The sequence below is a fragment of the Bos javanicus genome, chromosome 23 (assembly GCF_032452875.1).
Source record: "Bos javanicus breed banteng chromosome 23, ARS-OSU_banteng_1.0, whole genome shotgun sequence".
NCBI lineage: Eukaryota > Metazoa > Chordata > Mammalia > Artiodactyla > Bovidae > Bos > Bos javanicus.
This window is the reverse complement of record NC_083890.1, coordinates 6,372,521-6,391,411: the sequence shown is the minus strand read 5'-3', so window position 1 is coordinate 6,391,411 and position 18,891 is coordinate 6,372,521. Positions and strand designations below refer to the sequence as shown.

At 37.2% G+C, this 18,891-nt stretch overlaps 1 protein-coding gene across 19 annotated transcripts in view; it reads left to right on the top strand.

Annotated features, from left to right (window-relative positions):
- Nucleotides 1-18,891, top strand: part of MLIP (muscular LMNA interacting protein) — a 295,821-nt gene that overhangs the window by 183,421 nt on the left and 93,509 nt on the right. For all 19 annotated transcript variants that reach the window (XM_061397834.1, XM_061397826.1, XM_061397832.1 and 16 more), the window contains 4 exons: nt 5,868-5,939; nt 16,485-16,550; nt 16,635-16,718; nt 16,837-16,896. In XM_061397834.1, the coding sequence (XP_061253818.1) occupies nt 5,868-5,939; nt 16,485-16,550; nt 16,635-16,718; nt 16,837-16,896 (282 nt within the window). The remainder of the gene's footprint in view (nt 1-5,867; nt 5,940-16,484; nt 16,551-16,634; nt 16,719-16,836; nt 16,897-18,891) is intronic.

Genomic DNA, 18,891 nt, shown 5'->3' with positions numbered 1-18,891 from the left:
TCATGCCAGGATGTTTGGCTCTAGGTGAGTGATCACACCATCATGGTTATCTGGGTCTGGGTCATGAAGATCTCTTTTTTTTGTAGTTCTTCTACGTATTCTTGCCACTTCTTTATATCTTCTGCTTGTCTTTTCCATACCATTTCTGTCCTTTATTGTGCCCATCTTTGCATGAAATGTTCCCTTGGTATCTCTAATTTTCTTGAAGAAATCTCTAGTTTCTAGCATTCTATTTTTTCCCTCTATTTCTTTGCATTGATCACTGAGAAAGGCTTTCGTCTCTCTCTTTGCTATTCTTTGGAACTCTGCATTCAAATGGTGTATCTCTTCTTTTCTCCTTTGCCTCTAGCTTCTGTTCTTCTGAGCTATTTGTAAGGCCTCCTCAGACAGCCGTTTTGCCCTTTTGCATTTCTGCCATGAAGGAGGTGTCATCTGCATGTCTGAGGTTACTGATATTTCTCCAGGCAGTCTTGACTCCAGCTTGTGATTCATCCAGCCCAGCATTTCGCTTGATGTACTCTGCATATAAGTTAAATAAAGAGGGTGACAGTATACAGCCTTGACGTACTCCTTTCCCTATTTGAAGCAGTCCATTGTTCCTTGTCTGGTTTTAACCGTTGTTTCTTGACCTGCACACAGATTTCTCAGGAGATAGGTAGGGTTGTCTTTAAGAATTTTGCAGTTTGTTGTGATCCACAGAGTCAAACACTTTGGCATAGTCAATGAAGCAAAAATAGATGTTTTTCTGGAACTTCCTTGATTCTTAATATGTTGATATTCAATCTTGCTCTTTCCTACTTTACCATGTTCAATTTGCCTTGATCCATGAACGGAAAATATATCTTAGAGATGCATAAGGCTCCAGATTGATGAAGTAGGAGAAAGGACATCTGGTTGCTGTAAAGAAGTACAATCTCCTGGTCTAGAAAAATTATATCACAAAAAAAGAAGGATTAAGTTACGACTTCTATTGCAAAACTATTGTAAATTATGGAAGAGATTTACCAGAAAAAAGAAGCAAGCAATTTTTTTTTTCACACAAAATTCCAAGGTAAATTCTGAAAATTATGGCAAATTCTTAGTTTGTGATTGTTTACAAAAACAACTATAACTGGAAGTGAGAGATTTTCTTAAAGCAATAGACATTTGTTGAATGCCTTCCAGGTTCCAGCTTTCATGATGTCTCTCATGATATCACGAACAAGGAAAGATATCTTCCTTTTTTCCTATCTTCCACTAGTCCTATTAGAGGTCTAGTTATGTATTCCTGTGAATTCCCACTTGTTCTGAATGTTTAATCCAAAGCATTCTTGAGATCACTCTCTATCTCATCATTTTACTTTAATTTTCTGAATATTATTTATCTTTCTAGGACTTTTCTTTATTATTTATTTATTGTTCATTTGTTTCAGTTCAATGAGATATCAACTCTAGAGAGTAAAGTCTTGTGAGTTTTGTTTACTGCTGAATCTCTAATATTTAGAACAATACACGTGACAAAGTGGATACTCAATAATAATTTGTTGAATGACTCTGTTAATTGGACTGCTGTATCCAAGTAAATTTACAAGATGGTTCAATGCCCATCAGGTTGGCAGAATCCAGTAGGCAAGAGCTTTCTGTCCTTAATCTGTGACTTGAATGAAGATAAAAATGGTTCATGAAATAACATAAAAATTTGAACTTTACAGTTTACAATGACAAACCAAATATAAACCAAATGTTAAAAAGAAATGAAAGCGTAATATTCCATTGTGTCTGTGTACCACAGTTTCCTTACCATTCATTTGCGAATTGACATCTGGGTTGCTTCCATGTCCTAGCTATTGTAAGCAGTGCTGCAGTGAACACTGGGGTACGTGTGTCTCTTTCAGTTCTGGTTTCCTCTGTGTGTATGCCCAGCAGTGGGATTGCTGGGTTGTATGGCAGTTCTATTTCCAGTTTTTTAAGGACTCTCCACACTGTTCTCCATGGGGGTAGGTAGTGAGTTGGAGGGGGAGTTCTGGATGAGGAGACAACTGTACACCTGTGGCTGACTCATGTCGATGTATGGCAAAACCACCGCAATATTGTAAAGTAATTAGCCACCAATTAAAATAAATTAATTTTAAAAAAGCGATGAAAGAATTAGGAATTTTAGGCTCTAGCATAGTCACTGTGATCCAATAGTGTATAAAATGACTTCAATTTCACTCTCTTCTGCATTCTAAACATAACACAAAAACTAAGGAGACAATTCCTATGATTATTATCTTCACTGTATTAATTGAGTTTATTGTCAATATCATGTACATGATGATGGTATTCTGCATTGTGTTAAAAATACATCTAGTTAAACATATCTTTAAAATTTTTACATATAGTAGTGTGTATATATTAATCCCACACTCCTAATTTATCCTTCCCCACACCTTTCCCCTTTGGTAAACATAAATTTTCAAATTTGGTAAACAGAATTTGGTAAACATAAATGTTTTCAAATTCTGTCCATCTGCTTCTGTTTTGTAAATAAGATCATTTGTATCATTTTTTAAATACAACACTGTAAATCAAGTATGCTGCTGCTGCTGCTGCTAATCACATAGATGGCAGCCCATCAGGCTCCGCCGTCCCTGGGATTCTCCAGGCAAGAACACCAGAGTGGGTTGCCATTTCCTTCTCCAATGCATGAAAGTGAAAAGTGAAAGTGAAGTCGCTCAGTCGTCTCCGACTCCTAGCGACCCCACAGACTGCAGCCTACCAGGCTCCTCCGTCCATGGGATTTTCCAGGCAAGAGTACTGGAGTGGGGTGCCATTGCCCAAGTATACTCTAATATAAAATCAAAATTAAATTTTAAAAATGTTAAAGGAATATTGACAGAGGAAAATGATAGTGGAGTTCTTCAGTTGAGGATCAGTAAGAAAAAGGTTGATAGAGATAGCAGTATAACCATCACATAGAAGAGAGCTCTTAGTCAAACAGGGAAAAAAAGGACCAATATCCTCTAGGAGTAAGTTAGCAGAACCATATTTTGTCTCAATATAATGGAGAATTTTGTACTAATTCTAACAGAACAAAACGTGCTACCTTGGGAGGTGTGGCTGAACAAGGGATCGGATTTGGCTAAGGGGGTTGAACCAAATTGCCTTCAATTTCACTTCTGATTCTAATATTATATGGCATTACGTGTATAATAGCAAGATATTGCTTTGACCAGGCTTTTCAGCTATGTTCTTTAGAGCAGCTGAGGATAGGAGAGCAAAGGTTATAAATAGTTATGCACCCTGAAAGATGAGGTGAGGTCCTATGGTAGATGAGTCATGGCTGTTGACCTGGAGCACCCATGTCCAAATCCCAGCTATGATTTAGTAGCTAGTGACCTCGGAGAAGGCAATGGCACCCCACTCCAGCACTCTTGCCTGGAAAATCCCATGGACGGAGGAGCCTGGTAGGCAGCAGTCCATGAGGTCGCTAAGAGTCGGACACGACTGAGCGACTTCACTTTCACTTTTCACTTTCATGCATTGGAGAAGGAAATGACAACCCACTCTGGTGTTCTTGCCTGGAGAATCCCAGAGACGGGGAAGCCTGGTGGGCTGCCGTCTATGGGGTCGCACAGAGTCGGACACGACTGAAGTGACTTAGCAGCAGCAGCAGCAGACCTTAGATAAGTTCTTTCTTAACGTCTCTCTGCTTTGAAGTGAGAGTGAAAGTCATTCAGTCATGTCCGACTCTTTGTGACCCCATGGACTATACAGTCCATAGAATTCTCCAGGCCATAATACTGGAGTCGTTAGCCTATCCCTTCTCCAGAGGATCTTGACGACCCAGGAATAGAACTGGGGTCTCCTGCATTGCAGGCGGATTCTTTACCAACTGAGCTATTAGGGAAGCCTTTTAGTTTCCATATATAAAGTGAACGTAATATAGTATCTACGTCATAGGTTTGTTTTGATAACTCAGGGAGATAATACACAGTAAGCTTTTAGAGGGTACCTAGTAAGCTTTTAAAGGGTGCTGCTGCTGCTGCTAAGTCGCTTCAGTCGTGTCCAACTCTGTGCGACCCCATGGACTGCTGCCTACCAGGCTCCTCCATCCATGGGATTTTCCAGGCAAGAGTACTGGAGTAGGGTGCCATTGCCTTCTCTGTTTTAGAGGGTAGTGATTGTTAATTATTATTGCAACTATTGTTGCAATTAAATACCCACAAAACCACTGTGGAGTATTAATAACATTTTTTCTGCATTATTTATCTGTTTAGATATTCCTTGGGAGAAGATATCTTATTGAGAGATATGGGCCTGGTGGACCCGAATTCCAAATCTTTTAGATTTTATATGGGTTGTGGTCTTAGATGAGTCATCTGAACTCACCACATAGCCTTTGCTTAATGATTGTTTAGTTATAGGGATTCTGCAAAATTAAATGAGGCAATGCATGTCATTTTCCTAGTTATAGATGTCGGCTCTTATTTTCCATGTTGAGATGGTATTTTGCTTCAATCATTAATTTAAATACATTATTTTCTGGAGACTATAGCAGTACAGTAAGTCCCCTACATATGAACCTTCAGGTTTCAACCTTTCAAAGATGTGAACGTTCATGCCAGCCCCTATATCCCAGCTGTTGTACTGTAGTACTGAACCTTTCAAGGTATTGTACTGTAAATTTGAAAATGTTTCATTTTTTGTGTTTGTTTCTAATGTACATTTTATTTGTATGAAAAGTATTACAAACCTATTATAGTACAGTACCATATAGCCAAATGTATTAGTTGAGTATCTAGGCTAACTTAGTTGGACTTAAAAACAAATTGAACTTACCAATGCGCTCTTGGAACGGAACTTGTTCATATGTGGGGGGCTTACTGTACCAGGTCAACAGAGAGACTCAGGGCTTGAAGGGGCCGAAGCATTGCTTCTTCCATCCCTGGCATTTTTTTATTTTACTTGATTACTCTGTCTTCTTCTGTAGACCCTTTGGTTTGCTTGCAGGGGATGAAGACAGCCTGGTGCTGTGCGCCAGTTTCCCACAGCTCTGGGGCCGGTGGGGAAGCTGCCTGAGACAGGAGCTTTTGAAATGAGAGGAACCTTGAACTTGGCACCCAGAGCAATGTCAACACTGGGATTTTGATTATGTCTATGATCCTGATTTCTACAGTTTCCTCATGCTCAACCCCATATACTCTACAAAACTGAATTGGATTACCCCAACTTTTACTTAAAACTCGGAATATTTTATCTTTTGATTCTTTAATATCACTGTATTGGAAAGTGAGGAGAGGATGATGAAGTTTAAAAAATGAATTTAAGACCTTCTAGTGGCCTCCTAGTTTTCCCGTTATGGAGTTAAATTGCTGTCACATCTATTCAAAATACTACTTTTTAAACATTAGTACCAGATTTTATGTGTTCTGATCACTGTTTTTATAAATGATGCAAGAGACTGTATCAAGTTCAATTAAACTTATTGGCATAATATTTGTTAATTACAGCACCATAAAAAAAGACCCACATTCCTTTGAGAATCAAGCAAAAATACCCCAAATATTTATACAATAGTCTTCCTGTCACAGCATACTGCCAATGAGAAATGTACATATAACTTTGTAAAAAGGAATGTTTTTAAACTCTGAAATGATATACCATATAATTGCCTATAATCCCTAGGCTGATGTTTTACTGTGTTATTTCTTTGCTTCTCATTCTAATAAAACATTAACAGGAAGAGCTAATTTTTTTCTGTCAAAAGCAAGTTGTTGAAGCATAATCATTGTTTCCTTCATTTGATAACATGTCGTTTAACTTGGTAGAACTGGTCTAAAATTATGTCACATTCTTTCCCCTTTTCAACTCCATTCTTACTTTCTGGTTACCCCCCATTCTAGCAATACAAGACCAAGTCCAGCTACAAGGCTTTTGCAGCAATCCCAACAAACACATTGCTTTTGGAACAGAAGGTCAGTGTTGGCTCAAAAGCAGAGTAAATTTTGGTGATGTTTTCTAAGATTGCTCATGTTTTTTAGAAAATTTCTGTTTTCAAGTTTTGCATTTACCAAAATAAAATGCTGCTTTTAGTTTAGGATGACATGGTGAAAGCATCTTGGTGAGTAGAATTGGAGACATCATTAATTTATCAGTAGAGTCTGGGTAGGAGCTGTCAGGCAGCTCTGGGAAACTTGATTACATCGTGTATCTCTTGAGTATATCCCTGTCCTTTGGAATTTTAAATAATTGTTAAAATTTAAGTGTTTCCAGGATGGTGGTCCCGTGATGATTAAGACTTCGCTTTCCAGTGCAGGAGGTGTGGGTCAGTCCCTGGTTGGGGAGCTGAGATCCCACATGCCTCACAAAAAACCAAGACATAAACCAGAAGCAGGATTATACAAATTCAGTAAAGACTTTAAAAATAAAGTCCCCATAGAAAATCTTAAAAAAATATGTAAGGGTGTCCACTTCTGTTCACATTGGTCAGTCGACGGAGTAGAGGTAAAATGGGGTTACATCTGGGCAACTGGCCACCTTTCAAACTGGGTGATTCATAGGTGGCTCAGATGGTAAAAATCTGCCTGCAGTGCAGGACGCACAGGAAATGCAGCTTCAACCCCTGGGTCGGGAAGATGCCCTGGAGGAGGGCCTGGCAACCCACTCCAGTATTCTTGCCTGGAGAATTCCATGGACAGAGTAGCCTAGTGGGCTACAGTTCACGGGGCCAAAGAGAGTTGGACACGACTGAGCGACTAACACTTTCACTTTAACACACTACGTGGCTTCCACAGGGTGGAAATGCATTAGCCAAGCACCTAACTTAACCTCTTAAATCTGATCACAGTCTGAACATCTTTATCCTTCTCACTGATCTGACCTCCATGAAGGAGATAGAAGGTGGAAATCCTTTCCAGTGACCCAGCTGCTTTCACATGGCTCCAGGGCATTTTTGATTTGCTATTAAGAGTCATTAAGTATAAAATTACAGGATTCTGCTTCGATGGGTAAATTAAATTAAAGCCTCTTGTTTCACAAGTCCATTACAAAGGCTCTAATGAAGTCCCAGTGGAGGAAATGAATGAAATCAATTACCAAGTTTATGACATGGTATAGTTCCTATGTTATTTTTATGCTATTTATTTAGGCAATATATCTTTGATTGCATGAAGCCCATTTTTGTGTGTGTGTGCAATTATAGTGTTTCAAATAATATTATTATTTGTCAAATGTTAGTATTTCCAACCAGGTGATATTTTGACTACTGGTTTTTGAATATACATGCTAAAATTTTTAGCATGATCTGGAGAATAAAACTGTATGTTCTCATATTCTGTATATTCCTTTGTCTAAAAAATAGGAATTGTTAGTGGGGAATGCTAAGAGGTGTATAAGTGAACATTAGTTGACAGAATCTCTTACATTGTGTATCTCTGATAACGAACTGTTATCCAACTGTGGCCCAGAGTATGCTCTATATATCTGAATCCTTTGAGGTAGGGTGGGAGTTACTTGGTTGCAGGCAGATGGGTAGCTTTTTCCTCTAGCTTCTTTTCCAAATTTTGACCTTTTATGATTCATTGAAGGATAACATAGGGGAATTCCCTGGTGGTCTAGTGGTTAAGACTCTGAGCTTCCACTGCAGGGGACACGGGTTCAGTTCTTGGTTTGGGAACTAATATCCTGCATGCTGCATGCCCACCCCCCACTCCCTCAAAAGGGAGATTTCCAATAGCGGGAGATTTCTGGAGGCACGGGGAAGTGACACCATCACCGTGTCACCAGATACCCCTTATCCTATGTCTAGAGTTACCATGTGGAGTCTTAGTAGAAGTGTTCCTTCACCATAGACCGTCTGCCCATTTAGATGGACGTTTCCAAAATCTGCTCACAAGGGCCTGCCTTCACAGACATGAGAGAAGCTCTTCCCTCACCAGCCATGCAGACTTCCTGGTTTCAGAATTTCTGTCTTTTTCAGTTCAATGGATTTTAAGGATTATACTTTATTAGTCAGTCATTAAAAATGAAGAATGATTAGCTTAATTTCAAATTTCATCAAAACCCATTTCATAAAGTCTTTGGTGGTATTGGTTTTTACTGAACCTAACACAAGTTCATAAAGGAGAGGGTTTGTGTTTTTAATTTCAAATAAAACATACTCTTCAGTAAAATGATCATTTTTGTTTTTAGTACAACATCTGTAAATATCATGATATCTAATTTAAAATAATGCATTTATGCACCAGGGGTTAGCCTGACTGAGCACACAATACATTTATCTAGTGTGGATAATTGTCTCTTGGCTAAGATTTTGTTTTTGGACCACAAATACTTGAATTGCTTCAGGGTCACAGGATATAACATGATGCTTGGTTTTTGTTTTTTTTTTTTTTTGGTTGGCTTTCCTATGTTATGTACTCCCCAATGGGAAACTTTACTTTTAAGAATTTTTAACTCATAAAAATATTATCCCAAGATTTTATGAGAGTTTATATATTTTCCATCATATTTCTTGAATTATACTGTGTTGTTTCTTTCATGGTTGTAGTTTTAAAAAAATAAATCCGGTTTATACAATAGAACTCATCCTATGCCATCAAAATCAAAGGGACTAATTTTTGAATCGAGTGGGTAAATTAGGACTATAATAATAAGAGGCTCATCTATTTGGGGGAGGATTTGTAGTTTGGAATATGTTGAATCCCAGAAACTTTTCGGAGATCCCTTTAATATCATGCAGAACAGTACAGTTAAGAGGGGTGATGCCACAGTGTCACTACGGGATTCTGTTAGGGTCCATGCTGGGGACCGCCTTGGAGATGCAATGAACCCATTTACTTCATCTTAAGATAGTTCAGCAATTCTCCCCCAGTCAGATTTTTTATACCATGTTTTGTTTTATAGCATATAGTATAATTAATGAGGAACCAGAATCACTTTAAAAAATAATACTGTTTTTTAAAGCAAACTTTTCTCCAAATTGAAATACAGGTATCCCTTCTGATTAGACCTTAAGCTCTCATTGGATCCCCCAACTGGTTTCAGCTTTAATCACCCCTTGATGAAGCCCATAATTTTCAAAAGAGTGCATTTTGTTGACAAGAGATATGAAGTATCTGGTACTTCTGTTCTATAATTTATTGTCCACATCAAACTTAAATTTATAGCTTATTCCATTTTCTATCATTTCCCCTCCATGAATGTTTAGGAGGGAAGCATTTTTAGCTTAAGCCTTAACTAAGGCTTTACAGGAAAAGATGAATGTCAGGCTTCATATTTTAATGTGTTGGCATCGAGGTCTTTGACTTAATCTCCTGCCAATAATCATCTTCTCCAAGACTGAGATGAGGATGTAATACAAGTGATTATAAAGCAGGAACAAAATAATTAGATGAATTTGCATTCATGACTGTCCTTATTACAATATGTTCAACAATATACCAAGTTCTGTAGAGTAAATAATTTTGATATGGACATTATTTTTTATTCTCCATATGGGTACTGTTATCCTTTTCAGAGAATGTTAAACATCTCTCTCTTATTGACTAATTTTTCTTATCATCTAAGTCCAATAGCAATAGGTAAAAGGTGAAACTGAAGGAAACACATTTATATTCTAAATACATGGATTATTATTTTTATTGTGCAATTATGTTAAGGATAGGAAAGATAAAGGAATGTTTCATTGTAATCAAATAATATGAATATTTATTGTCTCATGGTGATTGCTGTTTTTCCATGAAATAATACACTTTTTCTTTGGAAGTATTGTATCTGTTGCCTTCTTCACAAGTATCTCTCGGGATAAAATCAAGGCTACAGTTAGGTACTAATTTTTCCAACAAATGATATTACTGTGCATTTAATTCATAACCTATGTGTGTCTGAAAGAATTTTAGAGTAGATCAGTTTTATAAATAGCACCTATAAACTACAGAATTATTTAAATGAAGATTACAGGAAAAATCATTTTATTTCTCCTGGTGGAAGGAGAATATAAACAGTTGTTTCAAAGACAATAGGGAGGACAATGCTAAAAAAATAGAAAAGTAAAGATTTGAGATATCTTGTCAATGTAAATGTTTTATTCTAAGTTGCCAGTTTAATTTTTTTTAAAGGTGACTTTTTAAACTCTAATCAGATTAATCATATGTCTTTGGGTGAGACTATTTTAAGATCAATGCATGTCTTAAAAATTTAACAAAATCTGGTTACTAACTTAAGCATATGGTCTAGACTAGAGTGAGTGTCTTAATTTAGGTTATTTCAAGAAGTAAATGTGTTCCCAATTTGTTTAGCAGTGGAGAAGTGCCCAGGACCCAAGTCTATACTAACTGGTTGCCCTTGGGCAGTTGTCTACCACTCAACTACTCTTTTAAAACACTTACTAAACCATATTTAAATATACATATTGGATTTTTCTTTTTCCCTACTATAAACTGTGAGAAAATGCAGTAGCTTTTGTTAAGCATTCATTGAATAAATTAATTCAGTTTTCACCTGAGTTGCTGCTAAGTCACTTCAGTCGTGTCCGACTCTGTGCGACCCCATAGACGGCAGCCCACCAAGCTCCCCTGTCCCTGGGATTCTCCAGGCAAGAACACTGGAGTGGGTTGCCATTTCTTTCTCCAATGCATGAAAGTGAAAAATGAAAGTGAAGTTGCTCAGTCGTGTCCGACCCTTAGCGACCCCATAGACTGCAGCCTACCATGCTCCTCTGTCCATGGGACTTTCCAGGCAAGAGTACTGGAGTGGGGTGCCTCACCTGGGTAGGTCTCTAAAATTTCCAATATTATTTCACAGGATTTTAAGCCAAATTTTTGCTCATAGGATTATAAAAATAAAGATACCTAGTGTATGGTAGTTAGGAGTCTTCCTTTGGGGTAGAATAAGTCTCATTGATGCTAATTCCATGGAAAAGATATAAAGGGCCTCTGTTACAGGGAAAGTAAGTTGGTTTTAGACTTGGCGCCTTTTAAAGAATACCATGACGGCCGCCATATTGAGTCCTTTAGTGTATCAGACACGGAGCTAAATGCTTTACTATCTTCGCAGCTCTGTAAGGATTTTGATGCTCCAAGATGTCAACTGCATTTCCAAAAGCAGCAGGGCTAGTAAGTTGCTGAAATGGACCTCAAGCGGGATCCAGTTACCCCCTGGCTTTTCCCTACTCTGCATGCAACAGTGATGTCAGTGAGCTAATGTGAAATATTCAGCAGTGGTTTTAGATAATTTTTTTATTACTTGCTAAAATATGTTTAAATATTCATTAAATTAGAGCAGCAAAAGCTTTTTTTTTTTTTTTTAAATGAGGAACAGTTAAAGGGAATTGGGAATGGCTTAGTTCTGACAAGACTTGAGTGAATGAGGATATACAGACCAGCACAATTCCTTAAGTTACTGAAAGAGAGGAGGTGGATTACAGTGGAGGAGGTGCCGGCTGGAAATCAGAAACATCCTTCTGATATCCTTGATTAAATGAAGAAAAAGTCCAGAGGCTTTGCCATTGGGCCTTGATGAATGGATTTGAAACTAGCCTAATGATTTGCCAAAAATCCATTCCTTCTGTGTGTGAGGAACGGATATTTAACCCTCCAAAGATCTTGGGATTACAAACACCAAGTAAATTTCCTCAATTCTTGAAATTTTTAAACCAATCACGTGAAAATAATCTATTGATAAATATTCCTAGATCTTTAAAGAAGCTATACTTTTATAATGGAAACCCCTTTGGCTTACAGTGTACATTTTCCCCCTTTCTTCAGGTCTGAAAGCTATTCTCCGACTAGAGAATCAAAATGAGATTTATTTGCCTGAGAATATCTCCAGTCTTACAAATGGTTTTGTATTAATGACTGAAAATCAAGCAAATCTCTTATGGTTAGAGGATTTTTCTACCCAATTCCTGGTTAACAAAATATAGCAACATTTGGGTTCTGCCTGAATTGTTTTTTGGGAGGTTAATTTTATCATTACTAAAATACAGTACTTACCCATGAAATTTTTGAAATCCAATCCAGTTAGAAAGTCGTGGCATCACAAAAAGTTTACCAATCTTTTTAGATAACGTTTTGTTTGGAAACAGTTTACTTTCTAATTCTGCTTAGAGTGTAACTAATTCTTTCTGTTTTCAGATTTTTAGCACTTAATCCTATCTCCAAAGAGAGCAGGTTCTAATCAGTCTGCTGGTTTAACATATCTTACTTAACAGTGACTGTGGTTCCATGAGAGCTGCTCCTTTTGGACGAGGAACACCAGTTAAGATGCGTAGGCATATCTCACGAAGACTTTGATTTGCAATGGTGTTCTTGGTTCTTGGCCCTTAATTAGAAAATCATACTGAATTCAGAAACTATTTTTTTCTTAAAGTCAGAAAGAGACTATGTGTCTTTTCAAAAACTGGGCCCCAAAGTTGGTTGTGCTGAGCAAAATATAACAAATTTTAATCAGAATACTTCTAACCATTACTTAAGAATCTTGAAAAATGGGATTCAAAGTATGTTCTCTTTATGCCTTGCTTGGCTATCTTCCAATTTGGTAGAAAATATATGTTTTTATAAAACCTTTTACTGGAGAGTGTTCTGAGAGAACTTCACTTAAAATGAATAAGAAACATCAATACAGTCTGCTAAGTTGTCAAAAAGCAATCTATGGTTACACTTCATGTTAATAGAGATTTAATGTATGTTTTTTTAATACATTTTGTACCACAGTGGAAAAAAAAAAGTCTGCTAGGAGTGGATCAAGATGATATACTTGACAGAGAATTCCTTGTCAATAAAAAAATCAGTTCTAGAAAATTTCAAGGCTATTTAAACTCGAATAAACCCCCCTCCAAATTTTAATGCAATTTGACAATATTGTCTTCATTTCAAGGTTTCAGCATTGCTGATATATTAATACTACTAGTTATCCTCCTTAATTTTCCAAGTATTCTGTGTAGGTAGTTTTTTTATTCCTTCAGGAAAAATCAATGTTTTAAGTTGTATAATAAAGGATGTGTTTGCTTAGTAAGTTCCTATGAAGTAACCAGGATAATAACCCTATTTGATTTCGGCTAAAATAATATTTGCTCATTATATTAAACTGATCACATACTCAGATCTTTGATGGTAAACAAATTTAATTGAAATGTGGGAAAATAAATTATTTGTAATTTAAAATATTCAGAGTTCAACCTCCTTCCCTAGAGCATTTTACTGAGGCGTATTGAAATCATATTCTTTCTATGATTCATTTAACTCCATTTATTTGTCAGTTTACCCTTCCAGTTCATCCTAAATGTCTTTCCTGAAGACATATCATATGCTGTATCCTGAGGCTACCAAGATAAATGCCACAGTTACATAATGTAGTAGGACAGGTGGTCCAGTAGGATAGAGATACAGTCAAAGAATAATGATGATACAATATTTTTTAAATCATGTGTGGAATGATGTGGTATCTCAAGGAGGGAGTGAAAGACTTTGCCTGCTTCAAACGCCAAAAGCCATTAGAAAGGACTTGGATTAAGATCTTTAGGGTGAGTAGGAATTCTAAATGAGCTGACGGTGGAGGACAGATCCATCTAGGTGGAGTTGACGTGTGGTTAGAAGGTTAGAAACCCAAGTCCCTTGTGGTTAAAGAGCAGCATGCAAGGGAGGAGTGGGTAGAAGGTGTTGGTGGAGAGGCAAGGAAGGGCTGGACCAGACTTCTCTCCTAAGGAGTTTGTTCCTAATTCTGATCATTAATTCCTGACTTTTTTCTTTTCTATAATTATTATCATAGAAGCCATATGTGGTGTAAAGCCTAAAACTAAGGCCCAATATTATGTGCTTGGCATCTGGTAGAACTGGGAGGGCCTCAGGTAGCTGAATTACAAGCTCTCTTCCCCATTCTGCTTCTCCAGACGTGGTCCCCCAACTCTCCCTGTCAGACCGACCAGGTGCAGTGTGTAGTTATTCAATCAAGGTGACCACAGCCTTCTAAGGAACCAGGGACATCTCACTTGATCCTGCAAAGCCTGCGTCCCACAGCCCCTGGTTTTTTACTCTTTCCTGAGCACAACTTTTCTGTGGCCCTGATGGGACACACACTCTCTTCCCCTGGGCCATGACCACCTCTGAGTATTGAACTCTGCTTGATTTCACCTGCCCAATGTCATGCATTCAGGGGTCCTAGCACTGTAGAGTGGGAACCCCTTCCCCACCTCACCCCAACCCACAGGGTAAATAGGAAGCGGTTAGAACACCGTGTCAAGGAAAAATTAAATTGTCTGAACAGCAGCAAGGAGTTGTCTTTATGATATTTTCTGTTCCCTGCTACCTATTATGCATAATTAATTTTAAGTAGGAAGGATGGAGGAGGAGAAGAAAAAAGATACTTTTACTTTTTTTTTTCCTATGGTAGGAAAAAGGAAAGCTCAAGCATTTCTATTAGGTGACCATAGCTAGTGTTTTATATTTCATTTAATGTAAAGGAATGGATTTTGAAAAAATAGCTTTCAGACAATTTCCTCTGTGTTATTGAAATAAGGGAGCTAGCCTAACACAATAAATATTCATTTTCTCCCACACCTCAAGGGGATACAGCTCAACTTGGCGATTCACCGTGGCTCAGTGATGTAATTTCTTTCCATCTCGTATTTTCAGGTATCTGAAGAAGAAAGAGAATGACGAAAAGTCATATCCAACCTTAAGTGACTTTCATCAGAAGTTATAAATCACCTTTGCTCACATTCATTTAGGAAAAGTCAGTCACAAGTCCTAAATTCTTAAGTTCAAGGAAATGTATATCCTTGCCTGAGAAAGTGAAGTAATTTGGTGAACCTTAGCCTTGTCTGGCATGATATCCAAATTAGTGCAGGGAAAAAATAAATTACAGTAAATTTAATTTATTAACTTAAATCAATTAAACAATTCAAAATATGAATAAAAATTAAATAGAAAAAGTGAGACAAAGGTAAAACAAATATATTTTAGAAACATGATAATAAATGTTACCTTATATTAAAAGACATTATTAGATCAGGTTAAGAAATGAATTCCAGACATTTATAAAAAACACTGATTTCTAATGTTTGGATGCAGAGAGTTGGAAATAAAAAGGCAATGATATAGTAAAAAGTACTAATAAAAACATTTGATTGTATCAGACAAAATAGAGATTAAGACCCAAAGTACTGTTACGGATATGGAGAGACACTTCATAAGTACAAATATTTAATTCATGAAGAATGTATGCTTCTTCTAACTATGAAGGTAGCTAATAAAATGACTTCAAATGACATTGAGCAAAATTGCTAAGATCACAAGGAGAAATTAACAATTATGTCATTTTATGATTTCAATTGTTAATAAAAATAAAAATGCATAAGAATGCAATAAAGCTAAACATGATTTGGAAAAAACAATGAAAAATTTTGATCTGATACACACACACACATACACATGGAACTCTGCAGCCAACAATTAGAGAATAGATATTATAGAATATTTACATAAAACTTATGTCTTATACCATAAATCTCAAACTACATAAGAAATTACTACTTTGAAGAAATTCTTTGGTTCTAACTAAATAAGTAGTAATTTAAAAATTGGATAAAAAACTTATATTCCTAAAAATTAGAAAGAAAAACTACTTTGAAGTAACTCTTAAGTCTAAGGAAACTTAATGGAAATATTAAAAAAATATGTTTAGCATTGTATAATAGTGATCGTATACGTATCATAACTTGCAGAATGCCACAAAAAGGATTCTGTGAGGGAAAAAAGGATAAATCCAAAGACTATAGCAAGAAGTAAATAGTGAGTCATAAGCAGAAATGACTGAAATGGAATGAGTATGCCAAAGGTCAAAGCCAAAAATTAGTCCAATTAAGAGATTAGAAATGGATAATCCTACCTGGAATTTGATTAAGAAAAAAGCAGGTAGACACAAATATTAGACATGATGAAGGAGAGAGACCAAGATGGCAACATGGATGGCTTCTGAACTCCTCTCCTCCCAATGATAGGCTGAATGTGCAAACTGCACGTGGAGAAATTCCCCCCAAGAGAAATCCAGAACTCAGCTGAGTGACTCCAACATCTCAGATTAATAAGAAAATACCCACATCAAACCTGGCAGGAAAGGCTGAGATACACTCTTGCCATTAACCCTGCCCCTGGTACAGTGTCAAACAATTGCGAGGGCAACTCCAGCTCCCAGTTCCTCCCTTAGGTTTTAGGGTGAACATCGAATATCCCAACTTTTAAGGTTCCCACCTAAGGGAAAAGCCCCTCAAATGTCTACCTTGAAAAGCCAGTGGGGTGCTGATAGGAACTACAAGCTTTCTTATATTGGAGGTACTAGTTCCACAGCAGAATGTAGACATTTGTGGGCAATGCCTCCGTGTCAGACAGTAGCTCATGAAATGATTCAAAGATGATTATTCTTGGAAACATTGAGACATCCAGGCTTTCTTTGAATTCAGACTTTACTATCTGTATATTTGACTAAAAGCCTCACATGAGAACCATTTCATTTATTATCACTAGGCACTAGACGAACCAGCCAAGACGGACAGCATTTCCAAGGACAGCACCTTAGACCCACCTCTGGAGGTAATGGCTTCAGATCCACCCCTGCTTTTGAAATACAATCCGGAAACTCTTTGCTAACACAGTACCTGGTTTCAATTCTTCCAGTTGTGTTCCCCTGCACAACTCAGGCAGCAAACTGAAGAGCTCTGTGCTACCATTGATAAGGTCTTACAGGATTCCTTGTCTATGGTAATGCCTTAGACTAGACCATGCAATTCAAACCTTTGCTTCGCTTCACTTCATTTCCCTCTGCTTGACTAGGCTGGATGCATCCTAAGCTTGTCCTTTTTTTTTTTTTTTTCCCTAGCATTCTTCTGATTCTCCTTCAAGTTCCCTACAGACTTTTTTGGGTTCTGACACAATCAAAGTATGTATATATATTTAATTTAATTTATTCAACCATAAGAGTTACTAGGTTAATGATTTTTAAAATAAAGGTCAAGGCCCAATAGTGATTTGGGGAATTAGTGGACAGCAACCAGTATAGTGTTTTTTTGTGTGTGTTTTTTGTTAGCAAACAGCATTTTAAAAATAGGATAGCAAGAGAGTTCCCTGGTGGTGCAGTGGATAAGAATCGCCTGCCAGTGCAGGGGACACAGGTTTGCTCCCTGATGTGGGACGATTGCATGTGCTGTGAACAACTAAGCCTCTGCTCTACAACCACTGAACTCATGCTCTGTGGCTCACAAGCCGCAGCTGATGAGCCGGCGCGCTGCAGCTACTGAAGGCTGTGTGTTCTAGGGCCCACAAGCTGCAGCTACTGAACCTGTGTGCCTAGAGCCTGTGTTTTGCAACAAAAGAAGCCACCACAATGAGAAGACCAAGCGCGGCAACTGGAGAGTGGCTCCCACTCGCTACAACTAGAGAAAGCCCACATGCAGCAATGGAGACCCCAAACAGCCAGAAAAATAAATTCGAAATAAATTTAAGAAGATAATGTGCTGATGATGATTATTATTTTTTTTTGCTGATGATTATTTTAAAAATATAACTGTAAGAATGTAAACTATCCATCAGACTCTATTATTCCAACCAGTGGGTGGATATTGTTGCTATTTCTTTCAGTTTGTTTACATGTAGAGGTATAGGCTTGTGTGTACAGGCTGGAGTAAAATCTGTTTCTATCTGTAGGTTACATTCAAAACAGTTTAGAAGCCAAAATATGGGGCTATGTTGTCATATGTTGACATTTCAAATATGGAATTGCATGTAGAGTTTGTGGCTTATTCTAATCAGAAACCATAGCTTCAGTCCTTATGTAATTCACAACCCTTAGACTTTGAAGAAATGGAAAATGAGGTAAGGTCTTTCATTAGTCTAATGACTAATGAGGTAAGAGCTTTCATTAGTCTAAGAGCTTTCAGTTCAGTTCAGTTGCTCAGTTGTGTCTGACTCTTTGCAACCCCATGGACTGCAGCACTCCAGGCCTCCCTGTCCTTCACCAATCCCCACAGCTTGCTCAAACTCATGTCCATCAAGCTGGTGATGCCATCCAACCATCTCATCCTCTGTCATTCCCTTTCTCCTCCTGCCTTCAATCTTTCCCACCTTCAGGGTCTTTTCCAATGAGTCGGTTCTTCATATCAGGTGGCCAAAGTACTGGAGCTTCAGCTTCAGAATCAGTCCTTCCAATGAATATTTTGGACTGATTTCCTTTAGGATTGACTGGTTTGATCTCCTTGCATCCAAGGGACACTCAAGAGTCTTCTCCAACACCACAGTTCAAAAGCATTAATTCTTCAACACTCAGCCTTCTTTATGGTCCAGCTCTCACATCTGTACATGGCTACTGGAAAAACCATAGCTTTCACTAGATGGACCTTTGTCAGCAAAGTAATATCTCTGCTTTTTAATATGATGTCTAGGTTGGCCATAACTTTTCTTCCAAGGAGCAAGCATCTTTATTTCTGGAATTCTTTTCTTTTGGTTGACTAAATTTATTTCCTTGTTCTTTGACTCAGACAGACTGAATCCTGGATATTTTATATTATTTGAGGACTACTAAAGCATTAATTGTTATTATTAAATATTTAAATATTTCCTTATCATGTAGCCATTTTCATTCATTGGGATAAAATTTACATTTCTCCAAATTATTTTTTTGAATATTTTGTATAGATCCACTTATCCAAATTTTAAAATGATTGTGGTTTTTCTTTTATTGTTAATTGTTAGTTTTTTAGGCCAGTCTTATTTTGTCCCTTGGAATTAGTATAAATGCTTTTTTGCCTATTCTTTTTCAAAATTAGAATTTCATATATATATATAAAGTAGATTGCATTTATTTTAAATTTTTTATTAGAGTATAGTTGACTTACAATGTCATGTTTAAAGTAGATTTTAAATGTATAGAATTGCCTAT